This window comes from Cyrtonyx montezumae, unplaced genomic scaffold (assembly GCF_038088225.1).
Source record: "Cyrtonyx montezumae isolate F1298 unplaced genomic scaffold, pur_monq_1.0 scaffold_3, whole genome shotgun sequence".
In the NCBI taxonomy this organism is placed as follows: domain Eukaryota; kingdom Metazoa; phylum Chordata; class Aves; order Galliformes; family Odontophoridae; genus Cyrtonyx; species Cyrtonyx montezumae.
In genome coordinates, this window is record NW_027072034.1 from 153,363,934 (window position 1) to 153,391,527 (window position 27,594).

Sequence of the window (27,594 nt, forward strand, 5' to 3'; positions counted from 1 at the left end):
TAATGACAGGACGAGAGGGAATGGCCACAAGTTGCGCCGGGGAAGATTTAGATTAGACCTGAGGAAGCATTTCTTTTCTGAAAGAGTGGTCAGGCACTGGAATGGCCTGCCTAGGGAGGTGGTTGAGGCACCATCCCTAGCGCTGTTCAAGAAGCGTTTAGATGAGGTGCTAAAGGACTTAATTTAGTAGTTGGGTAGAGATAGTGATAGGAGGATGGTTGGACTAGATGATCTTATAGGTCCTTTCCAACCTTATGAACTTATGAACTTATGAACTTATGTATAATATGTATAATATGTGTAATATATAAAAATATTAAACTATGGGAGAAAAAATATTTTAACATTATTCATGTGACTATCTGGTGTACAATTAATTTTTTGTTTTGGTTTTTTTTGCTATGTCACTTAAGCTTGTGCAGCTTTGTCTGGCACACAGCTGAACACTGTTACAATATAGTCTGAAAACAGTCTTGTAGGGCAGCTCCTATTCCCCTAGTTGGGATTTATCTGGCAGTACTTGGAAAAATCTTACATCATATTGAAAATCACAAGTTAAACTTCATGTTCCTTTAGTCCAGCACTATCCTCTCTTGCTTATCTTTTGTGAAGACAAAGATGTTCTCACTATTCTGCAAATGAGTAACTCTTTAAAAGACCAGCTTATTAATTGACAGCAAGATCACATAGGAATAAGTTGTGAATAGCACTATACTACAAACACGTAAATCTCATCCAAACTACTTACATGAGAACTGGTTGATGAATACCCAAACCAATTTAATAAATAAACTTGGTGGGTTTTTTTGCTGTTTTTTTTTTTTGGTTTTTTTTTTGTAAGAAAAAAGAAAAGCCTTCTAAGCCCTCCACATTTGAAGCTTAGCTCACTACACTGGTGTGTTTTAATCCTATAAGAAACAAGGATTTATGACTCCTGACACTTTTGTTGTTGGGGTCTCTGTTATAGGACAGGTGCATCAAGTTAAACTCTTCAATTTTCGTGTGATATACGTGTCCTCATTATATATCATACTCTGTACAAAACTCCTCCCTTGTTTTTTCAGATTGGAAATTCTTGGTAATGGATGTGATGGAGATGTTTATTGGGAAAGGATTCTCTGATGCTGACCACAGCAAAACTGGAGGTTTTTGCTCCCTTGGGCCACTCAGATTTTTTTTTGGTTGATCTCTAAAGTACTGTTTATCATTTCAGCATTTTTGAGTAAACTTCTTTCTCTTCTCCACCCATGATGTAAGATCTGGCTACATAACTAAATAATAACTAATAATCCATTGCATATACTAACAAATTCCTTATAAATTCCTTCTCATCTCCAGCTCTAGAAATTTGATCTGAGTAAGGGTAAATGAGAGCATTTGCACAAACATACATAAAACTTGATTTCATTGTTCACAGTCATGCAATCCACTGCACTCTGTAAGTATGCCATACTCCCTAAAATTTGACCTGATTCTCCACATTCCTAAAAGATCACTGAGATATCTTTCCACTTCCTATTTCTTTCTTATTTGGAAGGAAAGGTCTCTTTAATGACCATCCCAAAAGGACAGTTATCATCTATTGCTAAATACTTCTAGTGTTTCTCAGTAAAGAACCACCTAGGACAGCTACAGTGGGGAGGGATAAAGTTTTCTCATGGCTGAAACGCCCAAATGGGAATGAGCCCTGCCTGGTGCCTTGTAAAGCCATTTGTTCCATCACATCATAACGAAAGCATTTGTAAAATGTTCCAGATTAAAATGACAAAACTGCATGCTGATTTCTTACTGATGTAAATGACAACACAAGCTGCAAAGTGGTGAAAAATCAGGTTTGGTCAGTTATTTACTAACTATTGAAAAGAGCTTGGAAATAAGAACATGGCCACTGATAAGATTAAAATTAAAATGTGACCAATAAAAGTTGACAAGTAAACATTAACAGAAAATTGATTAAATTACACCCAAATTAATCACTGTTCTCACCCGACAAAAACAAAACAATCCAGCTTTATCACTTAAAATTGCTGTTCATGGTGAGATATCTTAAATATGACCTAAGATATTACATTCAAAAAAAATTAAAATGAAAAGCATATTTGTTTGTTCACATTCAGAAGCATATATTCTATTTAAAAAAGCAGTTGATTCAATCCACTGTTAACTAAAGCCAGTCTAATATAGAAACAGCTCTCTCATGGTGCAAAAAAAATAAAAAGTTAGTTAGTGAGATGATCTTTTATGACTGCACATTCACAATTCAATTTACAGTGTGTATATGGTATTCTACTGAAAATTAAATACTACTTTTTTCACAATCTCCAGTCTGGCCATTAAAAAAATATTCATCAAAATCCCTGTTTCACTGTAGAGTGGTAGGAGTTAGATTAGTAAGTGTTTCTTATTCATTTAGAAAGGTGTCTCAGTGGACTTAGCTCACAACAGCTGGATCATTGCTTAATTCGACAACCTAGAGAATCAGTGTAAAGCTTTCTAATGATAAAAATGCTATCCTGTCCTGATAATACATATTTATATTTATACAGCATATTTAGACTTCTTAGCTTCAAGTCATTTATTTTGTGAGCACACTGTTGTTCCTCACTCCAGCATGGTGTGAGCACTCAGGAAATCTGGAAACATTTCGTAGAGACTCAGAATGATCTTTGTGGCCAGACATTTTTTGTAATAACAGGCTATGACTAAACTGGCAGAAAAGGAACTCCTCAACCTGCTTCAAAACAACTACATCTAATGACACCCTTGAAGCACCCTGAATTTAAACGCTGTGTTTTAACTGTAAATAAATTTGACTAGAGAAACAGCTGCACAAATAACTTGTAAAATGTTATTATTGAAGAGATGATTAAAAGCTGTTTTGTGATTTCTTATTGTTCGTGAAAAGAAATACAAAGGCCTGATTCATAACCTTCAAACGGCCAAACAAAATAATTGTTTATTTTTTTTTACAAAGCACAACTGAAAATGCATCTGAGTGAAACATTTGCTTGAGAAGCAGACCTAAGCTAGTGGATTAGCATAGGGTTTCTTTTCTAAGTATTTTATCTTTCCTGAAATATTGCCAAGGAAAGCAAACTCACTGTTGTTTCCAATGCAAAATTAAATCATCTTTTTATTCTTCTTTTAAGCAATACTGTAGATGTAGAAAAAACACTACAAATATAACTCAATATAAATGACTGGTAAGTGTAAGAGCTTTGGTACTGCATAGATAATTGCTGGCATCTCACTTCACATACCTTAATAGAAGTAACACTGACAGATTTAAAGGACAACCAACTTCCCCTCTAAGGGAAAAGCAATTCATGAAAAAAAAAAAAAAAACACCAAACAAACAGGCTCATCACCTCAGTTTCCTCATTTTCAATTATAAGGGCTGCATTATCTGTTTTTTCTTTCTCTCACACAGATCCTCAGCCTGGCCGCCAGTATTTTGCATAAAGGATAAATAATCTGAGTTACGTGACTAAAATCTGCTTCTTCCACTTCAACCTTATTTCCAATTCCATTCAAAGCATCCCAGTAGTGAGAGAATATGTTTCCCTGAGAACATTTTTTTTCCATATATGTACCAGAATAGTTTTAGACTATTATTGAAATCAGAGGCCTATTTTCTTCTTGACCTCATGGAAAAGGAATTGCTAACTTGACTAGAGACCAAGCTCTATCCCTGTCTTTTAAAATCACCTTCCAGCAACCTGAGCATCAAGCAGCTGAAAGAAAACCTCTAACTAACCTGCTAAGGGAGCAGCCCATAGGTTCACCTATTCCTTCAGGCATTGTGAAAAACCCCTTCACTACAGCCACAGTAGCAAAAAAACTGAACCTGAGGGTTGAATAAATAAGCTGTAACCTTCAGTTGAATTCTGCTACCCATTTTTACTCTAATTAGAATTTCAGTTTTTGCTGTGGTTACCCATTTCCCAGACTCTTGTCTTCACAGAAAGCAGATCAGTGATATGCTTCAGGTGGAAATAATGGCAAAACGCTTGAATGATTTATCCAAAGAGGCCTCACGCACTGATTATGAATCAGTTTTACTGTTCCAACCAGCTTGCCACCTCAACTTCCATCTACCTCTAGGTGGCTAACTCTATGACCTGTAATTAGAAAGCTATGAATCTTATGAATGACATAGATGAAAGGCATTATGTATGGAGACTTGCCTACACTATGAGGAACATCCAACACCAAAAAAATGTACTGACAGTAGAATCATAGAATGGCTTGGGTTGGAAACTACCCCAAAGATAATCAAGGTTGCTCCTGGTAGATATCTAGCATCAAAATCCTTGTGGGAGTTTGTGACTTGTGTTAACTTGCATGGATGAACGCACCCCACACTACAGCAGTATACTCATTCTTTCCTGCTGGGATGAAGATGTGTACAGCCCTTTGCAAGTATGCCCAGGTGTTAAAAATGCATCACATTGATTATATTTAGATTTAAAGTACAAGGCTCTTCCTTTGTAAGAGCGTATTACATAAAATTACTTGCAGTGCTATTTACTCTTTCAAAATAAATAACTCATTATATCACATTTACTTTCAAAAATCACCTTTCATTTCAGATTTTATTTTCTTCAGAGTGGCACAAAAATTGCTAAAGTATTATGAAGCACCTAGAACTGCAATTTTCACATAACTTCATCTTCAGAGAACTTCTGAAAACAAGTTATCTGAAGATGCATGCAGACTCTCAAAGCCCATATACCTGTGGGCTCATGAAACAACAGAAGGTTGTGCTGTTTCTCCTGCCCATTCTGCCTGCTATCAGCTGTACAGAACTTGAAGCAGGTTTAAACATTTGCTCAGATTTTGCTTTGTAGAATAAATGCCATCCTGAAGAGATTAAAGTAGTGGATTTTGTTTCACGCTTCTAGCAAATGAGATTGTGGTGTGGATTTTGTTCCCTAGGATTTGAAACTGCAACTCATGTAAACCCAAGGTCTAATCAGCCATGAAGACTGGATTTGGCTCAGCTGGTCTGACACTACAGATGGATGCTGACAGCTCTGTTTGGGAGCCCAATTCCTTTTCCTCAGACCTGTATTCTCAGGCTGCACATCTGACGCATGGACTTGCTCCACTGGGCCTACATCTGTTGTGCATGAAAGCTATTGATTTATTAAAGGTCATAGATCCTAATAATACATTTTCTCACCAACTCTATTTATCAGCTTCCTAATGAAAGTAATACATTAAAATAGGAAAGTAGCTGAGATAACAGAACTTGAACTGCAGAGGCATGAACAACTAACTCAGTAAAAGTGTCAGACAGCATGTGACTGGAAAACATATTAATATTGACAGTAACAGGCTCAGGAGAGAAAGAGAGCAGCACGAGCTGTTCCTGAAGAAGCGTTAGTGCAAATTTAATGCCAATCAGGTTTACTTACTCTCTTACCTCATTAATGCCTCTATTTTAAAGATTTAAAATAAGAGTTAACAGAAAAAAAAATCCAGAGTTTTTTTTTAGCCTATTCTTGCTTTCATTGAAAACTATTTGCAACTTTCATACTACTGTTATATATACCAGTTGTAGCTATAAGCAACACAGATCAGAAGTAGAAGCACTAAATAGCTGTATGTCCCACCCTCCCCCACCCTCTCTATGCTCCATGCATACAGAAACACGCCCTGCTTGCATTCTCATCAGGACTTACAGCCAGATCCTTGGTTTAACTGCTGGGACCTGCAATAACTTTATCTGATGAAGATCTAGCCCTGAGTGTACAGAAAGAAGATATGGGGGCTATTTTCCGAAGCCAAGCATTGGACCAGAGCCCTGAAAAGCTGGATGGTCAGACTGTAAAGCCAAGTAAGAAATAAAGTCTTAACTACTAACAGATCCTTGTCAAAGGAGCTGATGAGAGCTGGAGCTGGTGCAAGAGAAAGGGCAGGTCCATGTGTCTGGGAGCGGATGAGTAAGGACAGAAGTGCACATGTGTTTGGGGAGATAGAGTGGAGAGAGGGGGATACTCCTTCCAGAAGCAGCGCAGTGTTATTTTGGCTCTGCTGCCATGAAACCACTTTCTGAGGGCCTTTAAGATCTCATAAGCACTGATGGTCCTTCAACACTCTTCCCACAGTCCCCCGAGGACAAGCAAAATTACTCATCGACGACTTCAAAAAGCTATTCTGATTTCTTGACTGGGCTGGGACAGGTTCAGTTGGATGAGGACACAGAGCACATACAGTCAAGTGAGGTGATCAGTGTGAACTGGTGAGCAGTACTGGGCAGGGCTGAGGGGAATGGTGGGAGAGGTGCCTGCTCAGGAAGGGAGGGGAAGGGCAGGGACCTCTGTGAGCAGATTTACCTGCCAGTGCAATAGACACTTCCTCTGTTGGCAGCAAAGCCACTTTTGGAGGTTCCTATTTGCTCTCCCCACACATAACTGTTAGTTCCTGTCCCCACAGAAGGGTTCCCTATCTAAAATGAACCAGATATTTCTTCTTTTTCTTTTCACATGCTCTGAATGAGGAAAGTGAACATTTGCAAATGACAGTTAGGGCATTAATATTTCAGCTTTTCCATCGTGGCATCCGGTTGATCTCACAAGACAAAATTAATGTCCCTGTTCTAAATTGTTGTAGGAGTGCAGTACAGAAATGCAATTGTTGCTGGGAAGCACTGTTTAAGCCATGTAGTCATTATCTGCAGTAACCGCACAGGATGGACATTCTTCAGAACAAATGTGGTTTAAATGTAGAAAATGATTATTTTCAGGAAACTTAAAATATTTAGGGAAACGTTTGTTTTTTTCCAGTTTTCCAGATACATTTTATTTGATTAAAAAGCAAGTGTAGCATAGTAATTCAATTAGCTAATACAGAGGTAGATTTTCAAAATAGTCTTGCACTGGCAGTATGAAAGGACCATTTCCAGCAGTGAAAATGAAAACAATTCACATGATAATAGCTTGGACTAGAATAATGCTCCATTATGGCAGAGTGAACTGTAATTATCAGTTTGTTTGTTTGTTTTTTTCCCAATACTGGCAGGAGTTAAGTTCTTATGAAACAATTAAAACAAGAGGTCACCGAATTTCTGCATTAATTCCTTTATATGTTAGTTATTTATACTGAAATTTTGCCAAGCAGCCTCTATCAGATACAGAGTCTAGTGTACAGAAATGCAGGCAGACCCAATATCTGTCTTAGAGGCTTCTTATGCAACACTGAGACAGGACCATGCTAACCACAAATTACAGGGTAAAGGATGTCTGTTTGCACAGGCCAACCATGTGCACTGTCCAATTGTTTCTCTCAGTTATTACTATATAGGCAAAAACCATTTAACATTGGAATGTAGGGGATTTATCTTTTTTATTTCTATTATTTACAGTTATTTATTCTTTTTGGGGCACCAATAGATGTTATATAGACAGCTGTTATGTAACATATTTAACGATATATTTTTTTCAAATAAATCCAGGTTGCGTGGATGATGTCTTCCCAAAGATGCCAGATAATCTGAATATAAAGCTTTGGTGTCTTCAGTAATATCTGAGCCACAAAAATATATGGTACATATCAGCATGCTTTGCTGGAATAGCCAGGATTTGACCATTAAGAAGAAAGCCTGAAAAAGGTACCTCTGTAACTCACACAGTTGTCTAAATGCCTCCTTTAACCACAGCTAGCCAATCCCTTTTCTGCTGGTGCTCCAGTGCGAAACAGGAAATTGTCTCTATCTTTTTCTGCTGTCCCTTTGTGTGTTTATTTATCTCCAAATGACTGACTTCAGACCAGACGTCCCTTGCCTCCTTCAGCTCTTGTTTGAGGAACACGTCTATATATGGAACAGCAGAAATGGGGAGAAAGGAAAAGGAAATAGGATGTGACTCGAGGACCTGCTTTGCAGCCACAGATGTCCGCTGCTATACACTCAGTGATGTCAAGAGGATCATACTCTCAAATTAGTGCATAAAAAGAGAACAAGGCTTGGATCTTCAAAACTACTCAGGATTAGTTTTGATTTGCAACTGCCTCTAGTAAAAGTAAAAGTAGAAAAGTATTTTTGACAGTACCCTCTTCAAAGTTGTTGCCACTGATCATGTATCTTCCCCATGTTTTTCTTATAGTGAACCAATTTTTGGTGTTGTCTCATCCTACTTTTTACAAGATAGCAATCATTCTTCCCAAAGATTCACTTTTTTGTTTTTCTGTCATCTTCTGAGATTTAATCAAGTGAACATTCGGCAGAGCAGTTTGGTATTTTGCGAACACAGTTATTTTTTCTTCCAATTCAGTGCCTTTTGTGATCATGAAAAAAGAAAACTGCTATGAGTTATAGGCTGTTTACACTGTTAAGAGGTTGATATGGGTCAGTTCTCTAAGGTTATTCTTAGTTCAACTGCTATGTAAACTGTTGATGTCACTGAGTGGAGGCTGCTCTCCAGGACATTATATATGTGATAATTATATGACAGAAAATGCAACATATAGTTGGATCTGACCTCCAAGTCCACTTGTTTAAAAAGGGAAAAAATGTAAGAAAGTTGCTAGTTTTCCTGTTATTAAAACATCATAAACCCTCTTAAGTTTATACTTAGTCTACAGTATATACAAGACTTCTAGCTCAGAGGGACAGCAACATCCACCTGCCTTTGTCCTAAGGGACACCGAAGTGTCAATACATACCATCTCCAGAAAGCATTTCTGAGATCAAACAATCCATTTCATGACTTGATAGTCATGTTATGGCAGGATCTTAATTCTTACATACAGATCTTTATTCCACAAAGTAATCTCAGATATTTTCCCAATAATTATTTTCCAAATAATAAATAATCAAAAATGAATTTTTTAACAAATAAAATAAATGATCCAAGAAAAGCAACACTTCCTCACCAAGCAGATTTTCTTTGATCATCATGGGTATTCAGAATTACAGCAGCAGATATTACCATAAAAGCATGTTTTTACTGATCTTTCTTCCTCTTCCTGTAGAGCAAGCACAGCTGTAGAAGTGCAAGCTCATTTCTAGGCTTTTTTAAACATCATCAGTTTACCATGATCCAGTCATTCATAGTGGTGCAACACCCGCTTTGTGATCTCAGGAGAACCTACAGTGTCACCAACAGTTTAAATGGGGATCTCAAAGCTATACAACTGGAACTATATTTTACACATATAATTAAAAGATGCACGCCATGGAAATAAGCCAACTTTACTGAAATAGAACAAACTAACTGCGCTGATGCAAAAGTTAAGCAACCCTTTAGTTCTAAGATGAAACACATTTAGAACAAAAATAATTTAGAAAACAGGATGCTTGACACCGTAATGTAATATGTCCTAAGGATCATTTTTAGAAAATTAAGGAAATGCATTAATCCAGTCAAATTTTTAAAAGAATTCCTGGCACCAAAATGTAATCCTCTGCTTTCTTTTTCACTGTGTCACAAGAATGTATAACTATTAGGGGGAAGAAAAACATGTACATGAAACACTGCATGAATCTAAACATTTCTTAAATGTAGCTAATTTCTATCGAGGCTGTTGATTTAGCATGGTCATCCTTAAACAGAGGACACAGAATTTCATGTCCATAGTTTGCTTAGTTAAGATGAAAAAAGCACGGCATGGATATTTAATCCTGCTCCAGTTTACTTCCTTGCTTTAGTGGGGGTGAGACAACATCTTAATGCAATCAATTCCAAGAAGTCAGTTCAGAATAATGTTCCCATTTAACAGATTTAAATTACGGCTATATCTGTTTTTAAGTGTTCTGTTTCAAAAGCCGAAGTTTGCAGTCAGCCTTGCCTTTTTCTTTTTGCTGTGTCACAACATAGGATCCTAATCCCCTTGACCACTCAAATCAGCATTGATCACAGCAGGTGTGGTTTGCTCCTGCTGCATGGCCATATTTCCTCTGCACGAGAAAGATATGTGTTCATACGACTATGGGTATGTCATTGGTAATAGTGTCCAAATCTGGGCTGGGGCGTACCCCATAATTAAGGAAGCAGGGAGCATAATTCTGTTATAAACGTGTATTCCTTCACCATCCAGACTACTGTTAAAATATCCATGAGAAAATAATAGTAAAATAAAAAAATAAAGCAAACTCATTGGTTTAAATATGCAGAAGTCTGCATTTCCAGTGGAAAATTTTACGAATTTTAGGAAGACAAAAAATTGAAAATGGTTTTGTTTTCTTCTGTTCTTAATTCTTCCTAGAAAGTAAAACCCAGAAATACACTCACAAAAAAATCTTTGTAATAGTTCCTGACAATGAACTGGCAAAGACCATTACCAGAAGACATATTGTCTACAGGAAATGAACTAAACATATTTCCATGCATGAATTATGACACAGGCTCCTCTTAGATTAAGTAACAGAAATTATGCTATTCTGTGAATGGCAGTACTGAAACTTTTTGCACGTGCAGCATCAAGGGTGTTAAATGAGGTAGTAGACAGCAAGTACGTGCCTAGGGAAGCTGAAATCCACTTGTGTGTTTGAGGAGTTCCGCAGTTTGGGTGATAGTCATAGGTTAACTCCAGGTACATCAGAATGAATGATAAATACATACCGTTACTTTGACAGTGACTGTAGTGTAATACTAACACTATTAAAATATGGAGTATTAATAAATTTGAGGTCCTAGTAGTCTTCTATCGGTAGATAATTTGTTGAACTTCCTGTAATTTTACAGATATAAGAATAAAAATACCTCAGAACCTTGTAAAAAATAGCTAGGAGAAATATTGAGGCCTATGTTCTGAGAGCACCCTAGAAGTATCATGAAAGCCGTAATAATTTCAGAGGTAGGAATGACATGCACAAATTTCTAATAGCTACAATCTAAGCTGAGAAGATAAAAAGAAATACTGAAGAATTATTGAACTAATGAATCAGAGAAAAAGTTGGAATAGAGGATGAGGTTAATAATTAAACATCCTATTGTATTATATCAACGCAAGTTGAGAATTGATTTTGCAACTCTAGTAGAAGATATTTTAATTGACTTTAGTTCATGTTTGTAATTTTATGGCTGTATGATGTTTTAAACATGTAGTTTTAAAACTTGGGAAAAGAATGAAGGAAACCCAACATACAACATCATGCTGATATTCACGATTCACTAGGATATCTGCAACTTAACTTTCCCAGCAGAGACTTCAATATCTTAAGCTACTTCTCGGAAGACAAAAACTCATAACTGCCATGCTTAAAAGCCCTAAAGTTTTAATTACCATCTGAACACAGAGGACTTGTGACGCACAGAGGATTATTGGAGAGCCTTTGTGGTTCTAGAAACTTTTTTAGCTACTCCACCCTTCTTCCTCCTCTGCTTCTATCTGCCTCCAACTTCTCACTCGAATTTATCTTTTTCCATGTTACTTTAATACTTTCCCTTCTTTTTCTTCCTCTCTTCCTTTCCCCTACCCTTCATCCTCAGCACCTGCCCATTGGCATGCTCCTCCTCCTTACTATCAGGGCATGGAAAGGAGAAGTTTCCTAGCCCTTAGCTGAAGTGTGCTCTGCTCCTCTTCAGTACCAACAGAAGTGAGATGAAGCATCTGCAGGGGAAAGTCCTGCAAAGTTCCAGCCCTAGTAAATGCTCAGCCATTCTGGGAAGATGCCATCCCATAAACACATTGCCTTTGGAAGAGTATGAAACCTCTTGAAAGACAACACTTTTAGCAGTGCAATGAACACATGTGTGATCAGGTCTTCAGTGCTGCCTGATGTGGCCAAGTTTGGTCAGTTTTCCTTAAGAATGGAAAAGAGCTTTGCATCATCCTCCTCATGATATTTAAACTCCGAAGGATGGAGATGCCAGGACTTGTCAATGACATGGCTCTATCAATTTTATGAGAATTGGCAAGACAGTTAATTTCTCCTATATCTCATTCTCAGAAAACTTGGAGTTATTTTGGTGGGAATGCTTAGGGAAAAAATAAAATAAAATAGTGAGCTTAGTTCTGACAACTATATTAAATAGACAGAACATCCGACACACAGCTGTCATCAACAAAACCTTAATTCAGTTATGATATAAACCCACACTACTTAGAATGCAAATCCATCATCCACTGAGCAAGAACAAAGAACTTCAGAATTGTTCTTTAAATCTGAGACACCTGGCTGCAGAATGTTTACCTGAGCAAACTTATAAGCAACCTATCTGCAGATTGAATATGTTTCTAGTGAAGTGGGTGGCCACAGTATTGAATCTTCATGCCATGACTTAGGAAGACATGCAGTGTTTCTCGAAACACAGCTTAGTATGTTATAAAAAAATCACAAAAATGCATTTGACTCTCCTGGGTCGAGTAGCATTTTCCTTTAGAATAAGCAGCAACTCTGAGTTTTCTTTTACTTCTTCTCTCTCTCTTCAATCCATACATTATCCAGAGGTATAATATCAGTGAATAAAACAAATCTTTTAAGACTCTTCCTCTCATTCTTAATTTAACACTTCCAAGTGTGAAAAAAACAGTACTTTTTTTTCTTGTTCGTTGTGGAAAAAGAAAAATACACCCTCCCTCCTAAAAAAAGCAACGATAAAATCTGGTAATTCTCTCTCCTTTGACTTTTCAGTTACACTGAAGCTTTCCAAATTAAGATTTATGTGCGGGTTTGTATCTGTTGGTTTCTTTCCCCCTACAGGGATATAGGTGGATAAGTTTGGATAGGAAACTGTAACCCTCAAGCCAAACTGAAAGTTTTATAAAGTTGCTAATAAAAGTTTGGGTCAAGGCCTAAATATCAATCATCCATTCATTGTCTTTTTGAACGAGCTCAGACATTTTCACAACCACTCCCAGCAGGTTTCTGCCACTATTTTAAACTAAGATTTCAGGTTGTGGGGTTTTTTTTGTTATTGTTGTTGTTTTTTATTTTTCCCTGTGTTGAACTCCATAATTTTTCTCTCCTTCTCTCCTTACTTGCCAAATGCATCCATCAGGATATAGCCAAAGGCCATCGGCTTTTGAAGTCAAGAGGAATTCACTAATCATGATTGTCAAACTCACAGTAAATGTAGTATATGCTGCTATTGGGAATTATCTCAAAAGGTCTAGCTGTGCAAAGTCTGGCTCTATCTTAGGGTTTTTTTTACTGCTAATGAGCATAACTCATGTCAGGTATTTCAGTTTCTGTATTCATTGGCTTAAGTGAGTGTGACTGTTTCCTGAATTTATAAAAATGTTGACAAGATCTCTTGATCTCTCTTCCTCTGTCTCTCTTACAAACATGTTCAAACACAGTTATGCACAGTGTAACTCTATACGTAGTGGTATACACATGTAACAAAAGAGAAGCTTGTAAATAAATAGTATTTCTTTAAGCTGACTCAATAAATTCTTGAGAGTGTTAGAGTTCATGATAAGCATATCATAACCACTTGATGAAGGCTTTACAGCCTTCTGTATGGTCAGATCATCCCAAATGTGATACCACAGTGCATACAAAGGCCTATGTTTGAAAAACTGAGAACAGAATGAGCTCCATAAAGTCAGGGTGCTGACAAAGCTAAAAAATGGCTATCTGGAGAGCATTTGCATTAGCTAAAGAATATCAATATAAAAGTTATTAATCTTCATGTCTTTTGAAAGCTGTGGAAATGTACTATAGAATCAAAGAATATAAAATCTCCTTTCTTTAAGAATATGACTGTTAAGGACTTTTCTTTTAATATGTGTTTAAACCCCTCAGTCTTCTCAACATTCTCAACGAGCAACATAGATAAGATTAAGAAATTCCTCAGAAAAAAAAGCATTTGTGATCCAAAGAGGTTAAAAGACAGAAGACATTAATAAGTTTCACATACCAATTGAAGAACAGAAAAAATGATTACAAGTTAGGTGTCACTTGGAACACTTGAGGTACTTTCCCAGATGCTCTGAAAAGTGCTGATGTTTCCCAAGTCCCATCTCATCTTCACATGGGATACCAATGGGTTCTCAATGTGTTTCAAGTAGCACTAGAAGTCTATGCTTAGACAGTGACTCTCCCAGTATATGAATATCCTTTAGGAGCAAACTGAAAGGAGTAGAGTTCATCCATCTTCAAGGCTTTTGCTATGTATTCCTGGAAACTGTGACAAATGTGTTTCATTTGCCCAGTTAGTAACAGTAATGAACTGCTGGCAAAGTCACATAAAAACAAAAGTGGCAGAATCAGAAAAAAAGTGCTGAAAAGTTTACCTTTATAGGAAAGCTTGAGTCTTGGGATGTTTTGTTTTGACGTTCCAGTGATGGGAAGGAACAGCATTGCTAAAGATAACAGGCTGCAGGCATTTGGTACTTGGGAAGCTCTCATTCTGCTCTCCTCTTATGCACTTTTTGCACTATGGTGAAATGTCTCACCACTCTTCAAACAATCCAAGTTTAATCTGGAAGCAAAAAAAAAAAAAAAAACATCTGTAGATCTTTTTCATTATCATATAAATAATATTTCTGAAAACCAGCCAGACCTAACAGGCTTAAGTAGCTCATTTAACACATATGCTACAGAAGTTTTTTGTTTTCATTTTCTCTAGTATAAATCAAAATCTGTTTCTTTAATACCACACTTTCTTAAAGGTTGGGAAAATATGTAAGATTTTCAAATAACAATGTCTAACAAAACTACAGTCTATGCAAAAATGAAATTAATTCAGTATCAATGAAAAGTATATTTGCCATTCAAATATGATCATGCATCTTGTTAGTTTATACACCTCTATTGGATATCTTGCTGTTTTATAGCTCATTCTTTATCTCAGCATAACAACTACTGTATGTTTATCCTATGGCTAGAATAAGCTGTTGTATAGCAGATACCAAAAGAGAACAAACTGAGTTAACAGTGAGGACATACCCATCATTAGCTTTCATAAATTATCTACTAAAATTGGACAGAGCAAGCAGTGGTGTTTAGTTTTAATAGAGAAAAAAGGTGACACAGATGATGGACCTAAATGTGCTTTTCAGTATATTTTCAGTGAAATAACTGCCTAAAATCAACCACAAAATGTCCTGCAAACTTTAATGAGTAGTTCATGCTGAGGTCAATAGGCTGATAGGGGACTATGTTAATACAGTGTGCAACTAAGCCAGCTTTGCAACACTTTTCACTTAGTAATAGTCATTCATATTCCATAAATCTTAAAGTGTTTTACAAAAGACAGCAATTATCACTGTCCTTATTTTCCCTAGACAAGATTGCAATCATGAATTTGTATCAAACCTACTTCCTACAGGTCACACAGCCACATCAGTAGCTGCACAGAAAGCAGCAACATATCCCCTGGAGTCATGTTTGGTACCTGATTGTGGGGGATTCCTTTTGCCCAATAAATCCCTTTTTTTCCTAGGGAATTACTTGAAATGACATCTTGATTTCTCAAGGCAGAAGTAGATGATTATTAAATCACAGAGGCCAGAATATGAAAATATTTGTTGAGAGCAGATTCCTCTTGCAAGTGCACAATACCAGAAGTCAGGGAAAGACATCCAGCGAAATGACACGTGTCAGTGTCTGAGTGATGCTGTAAATCGAAGTATAAGGAAATATCATGCCTAGTACTAAGATTAATGGCTCATGAGTTGTTGTCAGAATTACATTCTGAAAGGTACCAAAGCCTTTTGGCACAGGCATCAGGGGAAAGACTTTTTGTGAGCCCAAGAGGGACCCAGCACAGCTCAGTCGCCCAAGCCACCCCATGTCTTCCACTTCATATACCTGCAGGACTGCAGAACCCCTCTGTGTGCTGTAGAGGCATCCAGAATCAATTAAATACCTTATGAGGCAGGTAGTACCTCCTTTCCTGCACGAAGGGACTAGAAAGAGGACTCCTTTAGTTCTCTCTGCCAAGGGAAACCTCTCAAAGATGGAGCTGGGGCTTTCTGAGCTTTCAGCACTTCTGCCAATGCTAAAGGACAAGGGAGTGTACAGGAAGGGTGTAATGGGGAAAGAGAGAGGGGAACAGAGTTGAAAAACGCCTGAAGCGTCCTTCCTACGCAGAACATTAAAGCCTCTTTCTTCTCAATCCCTTCCTCGGCACTTACATTCTGTGTCTGAATGCAACACTTTTGGCTAAGTGCCATCACGTATTCATGAGATGACATGAAAAGAAAACAAAACCAATTTGAAATGTCTCTGTTTCATCTTTCTATTCTTTTTACTAGACTATAGGATCGTGAGAGATGATAGTCCTCATTTTTCCGTGCTGGTACCTTTTGCAGGGTCATATGGCGAAAAGGGGGGAAAGGGGGAAAAGAAGGAGAAGAGGAAGGGAAAGGGTTGTATAAAGACAAGATACACCAGTCCTATTCATCTTCTATGGGATGACAGAGTCAAACCATACTTCAAAACTAAGTGATTAACAGGGAGTCAGTCTCACTGCAAGCATGCTGAGATGTGGCTTGGGGGTCTGGGTCTCAGCCAACAGGAAACACACCAGAGAATTTGGGGCTCATTTTCTCAACGTAAAGTACAATGAGGAATAAGGATAAAAAAACTGCCATTGGTAGGAAAGTAGTTGACCAAACACACCACCTTGTTTAATTGGAGACTGAAGATCAGCATTGCATTTGGCTTTTGGTTGTAAGGAAATTCACTTTCTCATGCAGTGTTCTGCTAATGGAAATCTTTTTTTTTTTTTAATTCCTTTTTAGTTGAACAGTATCCGTGAAGAAACATTTGCTTTAATTCCTGACACATGGCGTTTAGTTTACACTGAAGGCAGCTGCTTTGTGAGCCTGAGCCAGCCATCTTCTCTTAAACTCACTGCAATCCAGCCAGATTGTCACATATATTTTTAGTTTATGATGATCTTCTAATACAATTCCAGCTTCCACACAGAATCCTTCCAACAGTCTAATGACTAGCTCAGGTTAATGAACTTCAGAACATCTAACTGGCCACTAATCTTCAGGAAGTACCCTTCCTCTGTGTAACATATGTAATGTCAATCAGTGCCTTGAGCTCAAAAGATGTCACGCTGCTCCAAAATAATCAGGCCCGTGAACAGAAATAAAATGCAAAACTAAAAGCTAATCTACCTTCATTTTTCTCCTCTGCTCAGAAAGTAAGAGTTCTCTCAGAGGACGAAAAATTGTTTCCTTTAGTTCAATATTTCTGCTAAGCACCAACATGCTGCAAAACTTCCTCAAAATGATCAGACCCAAAATAAATAAGGAAAATGAACTCAGAGAGAAAGTCTGAAGCCAAAGCTGCTTTCCCACCTTGGCTTCAGCTAGGAAATTTCTTCACTGTGTTAATTATCACCTGCAAGACCAGCTAAGGAAGGAAGCTATGTACACATCTTGTGGGACTGGGGTATTTCCACCAGAAGAAAGCAGCTATTATTTGCCCCATGCAGAGCAGGGAGGTGCCCGGTTGAAGAGGGCCAAGGGCCAGGCTCCATCCTGCCTGGACCTCCCCGTGGAACCCATTAAGTCACATCAAGCATGGGTGAAAACTGCCAAAAATGTGGATCTGCTGGTGTCCTGCCATCTTTGCCAGAGAGAGGCAGCTGGACGTAACTGGCACATGTGATGTCACGTCCCTGAAATGAAGTGTCACCTCCTTGCAATTGGTCAGATTTAGTGGAGCCTATAAAACAGATTGCTGTGAAGCTACTGTCTGAAAGAGGAAAACCTGGAGCCAATTTACTAAACATAATTTATTCCAGGCCCTTTGTTACAATAAACAGAGCTCTTCAGACTTCTCAAATACACAACCAGTAGGAAGCTCTGTATTCATGGGAGGTTTGGGTTTTTTTTTTGTTTTCTTTTTTTTCATTTGTTCAGCTAAACCTATCTGAATGCAAAATCTTGCATTCATAAATACTGGGGAAATATTTGACCTCCCATGGCATCGTGAAGTCCAGAACTGAAAGTATTGTGACCTGTCCTTAAATACACACCCTTTTTTAACAGAAGTTTCTGTAACTCAGTTGAATTCTGTAAAAAAAACCTCTCCTGGACAGGAGGATTATTTAAAACCTGTTTCTAGTGCTAGCTTTCCATGGGCACTTTAAATTTGGCATTTTGTACTCCACTGAAGAGAACGATGAAAACAGCTTGCAGCAAATACAACTAATCAAATTGTATGCTGAATCTAAGAGCAATGTTAAAAATTGCAAATAACCACTGAAAATTTAGACCAATCTTTGAGTTGGCCCATTTTGCTTATTACAAAACAAAACAAACAAACAAATAAAAACAAACAGAAAACAAGAATAGAATTGAAAATACATCTGATAATCACTATGGATTTAAAATGAGGCTGATTAAGTCACCAAGGTGATTTAATTTCAATCTGTAAAGTACTAAGCCTGGTAAACCTTTGACAGGTACTCCAAAAGAAATGCCTCTTATTTTATTACGCTGATCCATGGTGTCAGAAGTGGATGTTGGTAGTATGGTAGTAGAGCTTGAATGTTCCCAACAATACTGTGTTACGTTTTGTTGCTGTGTGACAGATGGCAGCAGAGAGGATGTCTGACAAAATGCAGCATTCAATGTGAAAATGTGTATGAAGCAAAGGTGTGCCACTGAATTGCTCCATGAGAAAAAAATTGCACCTACTGACATTTATCACCACTCGCTAAATGTTTATGGAAACCAAACAGCAGATGTGAACACAGAGAGGCAGTGAGTGGTGCTTTTCAGCAGCAGCAACAGCAAGAGTAGGTCACCTCTGCTGGTGCTGATTTTTATAGGTGCAACAGGAAGACTATTGTTCATAGCTGGCAAAAATGCTTAGCTAACTGTGGCAACTGTGTTGAAAAATAGTATTTTGTAGCTGAAAACGTACTGTCAAACAGTGTTATTGTGCTCTTTGTATCTATTGTAGTTTCCATGGAAAAAAATTAAGAGGCATTTCTTTAGTATATACTATACTATGATTATGGGCTGGATATTGAGCATTCTGTGTTAGTAAGACGGAAAACTACAAACATACATGAGTTGGATTAATAATTCACAAAATAAAGGGACTAAAAGTACATCTCCAGACTAACTTAAAATCCTTAACTTGCTTTTTAAATAACAAAGATGACATTGATCCAGAACACAATGTAGCTATGCTCTTGTACCCTTTAGATAGACTGTCTGTTGATGTATTATTTGGCAGAAGATTTTTTTCTTCATTGTAAAAACTCAGCTTAAAGCTAACTCCATCCAAGAACTGGTAAACAGCATTATTCATCACTATTCTTTCATTTATTAAGTAGCTTTTGTGCTGCTTATAGTGCAGTGAATGTTCTCTTCCAGGATTAAAAAAAATACTTTCTACAAATAACAGATCGACATCACAGCACTTCCCAAAAATAGCAGCAATTCCTGAATATAAAGCCAGTTGTACCACACAGAAAAAAAAAGACTTCAGTGGGTGACATTTTTTTTTTAAATCATGGTTTTTAGTATATCTGGTTTAGATAAGGTTTTGTCATAAAGTAGAAGTTAATATTGTAATGTACCCAGTGTACAGTAATGATCACAGAATAATATAATGGTTAAGGTTGGAAAAGTCCTATAAAATAATCTAGTCTAACAGTACAATCCAGATTAGAATGAGTTTTACAAAGCTTCACAGGCTTTATCTTTACTAGGTTCCCCACAGGATTTATACCCTATCCATTCAACACCAGTAATTCAGAAAACAAGAAAAATCACTGCTCTCATTCCCACACAACAAGAGCCAAGTAATGCTAAATAACATTAAAGAACTGAGAAACAAGGAGAATGCAAGTGAAGGAATGAAGAGGCAGCAAAAAAAGAACTATTTTGACTGCTCAAAAAATACACATATTTTTCCAATAGGTCTGAAGGTTATGTTAAATTTTTAATTTGTTAAAGAAAAAAAAAAAGACTAAAAAAGTGACAAAGATTGAAGGCATTTATTTTACTTTTTTTTTTATGATTTTCTTCATTTTTCTGAATACAGAGCTCAGAGAAGCTAGTCTGCTGATGGAAGAATTGACAAAAGGCGTGTAGACTGCCAGGAGATAAAAACTGCTAAGAATGAGTAACCTTAATAGAGTGTTTTGTGTCACTCTGCAACGAAGGGTTCATCTGACCCTGAACTTTACCATAGGGCACTTAAAATTATATGTATAGGAAATGAGCACTTTATCCTCAGAAAATATTGGAATATTTTTCAGGTCAGTGTCAGTGGGGTCAGGATTACACCCAAAGACTTCACATAGACATAGTAGTCCTTTCAGAATGAGACTGATAGATAGTGATGCACATTGACATATATCACTTAAAACAGTGATTCTGCTAAGTATTATCTCAGGCACTGTGTCTTCTGGACAAGTAATGAATTGACAATAAAACAAATGCTACTCTCTAGCCCTAACTCTTTGTATATTGAGTCTCCTTCAAAAAATAAAAAAAAACAATAAAAAAAAGATCAAAAATCAGATCTATTATTTTACACTCTGTCATCTAGTAAAGGGATTAGGATGGAAAGCAACTTCTCATCTGATAATACTGCAATATTACAGTGAGGAGATAGGCAGATTAGAACAAAGTATCTAGAAGGCTGTGCAAGTCACGCCTTTATACATGGTTTTCACTGTAATGGTAGATGCCTTTACATGTCAGATGCGTTTCTTTTTTTTTTTCCTTTTTCTTTTTTTCTTCTTTTTTTCTTTCTTTTTTTTTTATATTTTTTTTTTTGTGGAAAGATCTGTGACTTCAAGTATGACATCTATAATAGTAGCTTCCTATGGGCTCTTTATTTGGAACATCGAGAGAACACCCTACACATATCATCATTAAAAAAAGAAAAACAAAAACACAAGCCAAAGAAGAAAGCAGTGTACAGCATGATTTAGCAACACACGTAAGAATCAAAAGGAACCCATCACCAAACCTCAGCGTTACATTATTTTTAGTGCAGCATTCTTCCCCAGCAGACCAAAAAAACCTCTCACACTGTGAAAAGCAGTTTTGTGAAGTGTTGTGTAATTTGGGTATCCAAGAAAAGGAAAAGGCAGTACGACGAAAATTCCTTAAGACATTTAACAAGAAGGTAGAGTAGATGGAAGCCACATCCTGCCAAGTACTGTGACATTTGTAGCTTTTTGAAGAAGCCCAGAGAATTTTCCTCTAAAACGTCTGTCACCACCTACAGCACTTGGGGTTGCTTGGCTCTGAATGAAGTAGACAGGGAGAGTGGGCACACAGAAAGCTTTGCGTGTGGAACAGCCTTGGCCTGTTATAGAGAAAATACTGAAAAGCCAGAAAAGTGTCATGATGCCCATCAGAGAAAAGCAACACTCATTTCAGGGAGACCTGCCTGAACATTTAAACACTAACAGATTGCATTTGTACTGAGAAAACCTGAATTAACCCCAGGCAACAATGTCAAGCCAGCTAAACCACTGACCTGCAACTACCATTATTTTGCTGGAAGAAACATACATCTACAATAGCCAACTCAAAGGAAGGATTCCAGTCTCCTTTTTACCTCCAGAAATCCTTCTTGGAGTGTTTTCCTATGGAAAAGCTGTCTGTGTTCCTTCTTTCATAGGAGACCTGCCAATGTCTGCAGAGGTGGAGCATGAGTCTTCCAGCAGTGACAGTTTAGTTACTGGAGGTCTGGGCTTGCTAGTACTCTGGGAGTCATCAGTAATTAGGGGCAATGGGTTATTTTTTAGGTTATTTACTTGCATGGGAACTTGCCCTACCATATATTTTGTCTGCTTGCAAAAAGTCCAGATTGACAGGAAGATAACATAGCACACTAGTGAAACTTGTTATGAAACAAATTCAGACTCAATTCTAGGTGTCATAACAGCAGCAAACAGTCCATACTCTGGAAATGTACAGTCCGTGAGCTGTCTACATGGGAACACCTATAATGTGTATGTAAGGCTTTCTGTCGTTGATTCAAGCACTTCAGATCTAAAACAGCTCCAGATTTTATATGGCTCCATTAGTTGCATATTGTACAGCAGTATGTTACTTGTCCTGCCTGCAGACACTTAGCAGATTCATGCAATCACAACCCAACAGACCCTACTAAACACAAACAAAAAAGTTTGAAGTAATTAAAAAAAAACACATTAAAAATATATTTATAATGTTTATTTTATGTCACAGGAAATACTGTGCTAAAATTGTAGCTAGATTTATCTGATGTAAGCAAAAATTTACTGCCAATTATTGTTGGAATTTTGCTTAAACATTTGTAGGCAGTCACAGGCATCACAGCTGTATCTAAAAGCAGCCTATAGGAGTCTTAGAGAAAACTGAAGTGTTAGAAATATTAAAAATAGGTGACTGTGTTTGCTTTAATACAATTATCCATTTTCAGAATTGGTTTTACTGTATTAATTCTGATAGGGTGCTACATTAGCTGCTAGTATTAGTTCATTGTCATCTGTCTAATCTGGTAGTTTTGAAAATAATTCAGGTTATTACAGTTTATTCATGGTAAAAAAAAAAGTGCATTTCATGTGACAGCTGGCCTTTGATCAAATATGTTTTCCAACTGCATATTTTCATGCAATTCCTTTCATCAATGTATGGCCTCATTACTTGATGCACTGTCAGTGAACTTTGTACAGCATAGTTTGCTGGGCTTTTATATATAAACTGCAGTACGGAGAGAGACATGCCGGAAGGATTTTAATTTACATTTCCAACAGATCTTGATTTAATAATTCATGATCATACACTTGAACTCTTTTGGAGGAATCTTTTTTATGCTGCTTGTCCAACTAATTTTGTATCAACACTTTGTGCAGCCAATGTGTAAAACAATATTCAAGCTGAACGTGTACATGGCTGTGCAGTGGTCTCTGTTGGCACATAAACCTAGTTATTAAGTTGGGAGTCTGAATGTATTTGCTTTCTTGCATTTTTTTTAAAAAAAGGTTTTACTTCATTTACATTTGGAGATTATGTGACAGAGAGGCACTGGAGCCACTATAACACATCCCATTTGCAAGATTACACATTTAATTGTGTCCTAAGTTAATGTTAACCTACCCCTCTTGATGTGTCTCCCCTGAGTACATATCACCACAGCACCAAAGTGGTTCAAAGCTTTAAAGTCTCTACTGCCTCTCCTCTGTCCTCATCTTTATGAGGTAATTGATTTTTCTGTAATGGTACCATAGGAGATGACATCACCTGCAGAAGGTCACACCAGCAGTTAGGACTAGTACCACATCCCCTTGGCCAGCAGGCAGTGCCTTAGTCACCCAGCCACCCTTCTTACCAGGGACTACAGATTGCTGGCTGTGATTCCTGTGGCAAGATCAGTGCCTCTCATACCACTACCAGTGTTTCATTCTTAATTTAAGCCCTTGTGCAAACTGCAGAAAATGACAAGCAATCACACTTTTATTTTTCGCAAACAAGAATTTCACAGGGCTGGGTAAGGGTGAAGACACACCCAGTGTGTGCTCTAACATTATTATCAAAGCTTTAACAACCCTACATTCACTGCTAATCAACCTGACCAATTTTGAGGATTAGAACACACTGCTACAAGACTCTCAGAGATCTTTCTACTTATATTGCAGCAGAAATCAATTTATACTTTGTTCAAGAGAGTTGTTTTAATGGTCTATTTTTAAGCTGCTTTGTGAAGTGTTCTAGCACAACAGTTCTTGGAATCTGAAGCAGCCATACAAAGAAAGAAAACAAGAATTCAGGCATCACCACCTCCATTCAACACAGAACTATTTCCACTTTGGTTTTAAACCACAGTAACTTTCCTTTGTCTCGTGAGGACGAAGTGAGGACACAGCATAGATTAATCAATGCTTAACTGAAGAACAGTAATGCTTTTTAGAAAGTAAACTTTTTTTGTAGATTGTTTACAGGGGAGGTGTCAAAACCAAAATATTAATACGAAAATAGATAGAGTGTAAAACACTGCCGCTAATCTCCTTTTTCCCTCTGACACTTTTCCTCTAAGATGGAAAGGCAGACTCAACCTAAGAGAATTCTGAGGTTTCATTCTCTGTGAGGATTGAAACACTGGAACAGAAAGCCCTGAGAAGTTATGGGCTCTCAATCCCCACATGCATTTGAAACTTGACTGGACATAGCTCTGAGTGATCCAATCCAAAGCTGAAGTTATTATTCTTCAAGTTGCAAATGGGACCATATGATCTCCTAATGTCACTTCCAACCTACAGTTTTCTACTTCTTTTTTTAATAGCTAGTTTACAGAGTAATCCCTGAACTGGATCATTCAATGAAAATCTTCAGCAGCATTCAACAACTTTTCACTGACCAGTGTAAGGCTCTGACACTCTAACCTCACCGAGTTCTTCCCTGCTGAGGGCAGCACCTGCCTGATCCACTCACAAATCATAGAATCACCAAGGTTGGAAAACACCTACAAGATCATCCAGTCCAACTGTCCTATCACCAATATTTCCCACTAAACCATGACCATCAGTACAACATATAAATATTTCTTGAACACCTGGAGGTACGGTGACTCCAGTACCTCCCTGAGCAGCCTGTTCCAGTGTCTGACCACACAGAGAAGTATTTTTTTAACATCCAACCTGAATCCTGCCTGCCACAACTTGAGGCTATTCCCTCTCATGCTGTTGCTAGGTACATGGGAGAAGAGCCCCAAACCCACCTTGTCACAGCTTCCTTTTAGATAGTTACAGAGAGCAATAAGGTCTCCTTTGAGACTCCTCCTCTCCAGACTAAACCATCCCAGCTCTCTCAGCTGCTGCTCACGAGACTTGAGCTCCAGACCCAGCAGAGCTTTGCTCCAGGGCTTCAAAGTCTTTCCTGTAGTGAGGGGCCCTAAGCTGAACACAATACTCAAGGTGCAGCCTCCTCAGTGCTGAATACAGAGAGATGATCACTTCCCTGCTCTCACTGGCAACACTATTTCTGATACAAGCCAGGATGCCACTGGTCTTCTTGGCCACTTGGGCACACTTCTGGATTATGTTTAGCTGAGTGTCTACCCACACCCCCAGGTCCATTTCTTTTGCACAGTCTTCCAGCCACTCTTCCCCAAGCCTCTAGTGTTACCCAGGGTTGTGGCCACTCCCTGGCACCTGGTCTGGATGAACTTCATCCCTTTGGTCTCAGCCCAGTGATTCAGCTTGTCCAGATAGCTCTGTAGCACCTTCCTACTCCCAGGCAGATTGACACTTGGTGTCATCTGCAAACTTTCTGAGGGTGCACTCAATGCCATCATCCAGGTCATCAATAAAGATACTGAATAGGACCGACCCCAGTACCGACCCCTGGTGAACACCACTCATGCCCAGTTGACAGCTGGATTTAACTCCTTTCATCATCATTCTCTGGGTCCAGCCCTTTAGCTAATTCTTTACCCAGCAAAGAGCATATCAGTCCAAAATGTGCACAGGACGAGTTAAGTATGCACACAGAATGGGAACAGAAACATTAGTAGTATAACTTAATACAGTATCTCAAGACTGCCAGATACTGTACACCCAAACAATCTTGGCTTGCCTCTCCCATGAGAATTAACCACCAGAATCGAGTGTCACAATCATTGACACTGTATTTGAGATAATGCTTTTGTCTGCCCTGAACAAACAAGAAGGGGATTACTTCTTATATTCCCTCTGGAAGTACAAGAAGCTGATAGAGAAATAACACTGGAGAGACTGATGACACCCAAACAAAACCAAAAAGAAGAGAAAATATCAACTATCTACTCCAGCCTGATTTCTTCTGTTCACATCAGCAACTTCTTCCTGTCAGTCTGTTATCTGCCAGATGGATCAAGAAGGGGAGGCCACTGTAGTTAGTACTCTAAATGCTTCTTAAGGGTGCGGGGAAAAAAAATGACTAGAAAGGATTTGACCTCCATGCCAGCTTAGCTAGAAAGGGGATGTGGTGAACATTAAGTTGTGTTTCCATAGCCACAGCTGAGCAGGTGGAAAACATCCACCACAGGTGCTTGTTCTATAGAGGATCCCATTCCCTGGTAAAACAGGCACTTTGCAAAGAAACCAGAACTTGAAGACATCCAGGACTCTTTATCTCAGGCAAGCCCTGCGCAAGTTTACTAAATCTCTTGGGATCATCATGATTAACTATCTTAAGCTATTCCCCACAGGGCTTTAGTGCTTTTAAACCACTGACCCTTTGAATTAAAGAAGTAGATTTCTCTTTTCACAGCTGTGACTCAACATGGAGTGGAATTCAGAGGCATCTCAAAACAAAGCCAGGCAGTTTAAAACAAAATCCTTCAATGACAGATTTAGAGAGCAATGGCTGCATCTGGAGCATGCAGATACAAATGTGTTACATTATACATGTGTTACATAAAAGCCACTGCAGACTTGTCCTATGAAGGGCAATTTCTTCATTAAAAAAAAAACAAAAAACAACCAAACAAAAAAGCAAACAAGGATGAGTAAGAATAAAGCATCATAAAACCTAGATATTGACTATTCAAAAAGAAATTTGGTCCATGGATCCTTCAGCAAGCTAAATGGCAACCACCTCAAGAATAAGGACAACGGTGATAACATGTTAGAAAAATTATTCCTTGATCTTTTTTTTGGAGCTGCAGTGCACAACTGAAATCCCTGTGCCTGGAAAGAAAATAATTATAAGATGTAGTTTATAAACTGTATATAACTTTTCTTGTGTTCAATTCTAAATATGCAACAACTAACACATATGCCATTAAGTCTTTGTAAATGTGGAGTCCTCAGCACAGGTGACACATGAACCTGTTGGAGCATGCTCAGAAGAGTGCCAACAATAATACAAGGGATGGAACACTTCTATAAAATCAAGTTGTCAGAGATGGGGCTGTTCAGCTTGGAGAAGAGAAGGCTCTGGGGACACCTGATAGTAGGCTTACAATATCTAAAGGGGAGATACAGGAAAGAAGAGGATAGACTCATTAGCAGGACCAAGGGAAGTGGTTTCCAACTAGAGCAGGGGAGATTTCAATTGGACATAAGAAAAAGTTTCTACAATAAGAGTGTTGAAGCTCTGGAACAGGCTGTCCAGAGAAGTGGTAAATGCCCCATCCCTGGAAACATTCAAGGTCAGGCTGTTTGGTACTGAGCAACCTGATATAGCTGTAGGTGTTCATGCAGGGGAGTTGTACAAGATGACCTTTAAAAAGTCCCTTCCAAATCAAATGATTCTATGATTATAATTCAAATGTCAAAGCTAAGAAAGCTGTTGCTAGATGTACTTAGTCACCATTTCATGTGGACTTGAAGCGAGTAAAAATCAGAATCAGATGTCTTGAAGATACTAAAGCATAGTAAACAGTTACAGAGGAATAAACCAGTTATTCATTCTCACACACATTGCAAAAGCAAAACAACAATGACTACTGGAATCTTTTTCCCTTGTCTGCTCAGCTGGAGTATGTGACTTGAATTAATGGCACAGGGAATAATGTACTTGCACTCAAACTCAGGACTAGCTGATGTCAAATGAAGTTCAACCATTCATATTAATGGGATCAGCATTTGTCTGAGGAAATGGAAGCCTCTTAGACCTAAGGGTCATGAATTGACAAGCTATCGAACATTTCCTCTGTTGTGCTGAGCATCCTCCATCCTTAGTGAGATCAGCTGTCTAGACCTATAGCTCTACTACAGCTGCTTTGTGTTTCTC

The 27,594-nt window shown here is 38.0% G+C and overlaps 1 protein-coding gene across 2 annotated transcripts in view; it reads right to left on the minus strand.

Moving 5' to 3' along the window:
- Positions 1–27,594, minus strand: part of SEMA3D (semaphorin 3D) — a 141,108-nt gene that overhangs the window by 81,128 nt on the left and 32,386 nt on the right. For both annotated transcript variants that reach the window (XM_065743710.1, XM_065743711.1), the window contains exon 2: positions 14,188–14,375. In XM_065743710.1, the coding sequence (XP_065599782.1) occupies positions 14,188–14,302 (115 nt within the window). In that variant the 5' untranslated portion in view covers positions 14,303–14,375. The remainder of the gene's footprint in view (positions 1–14,187; positions 14,376–27,594) is intronic.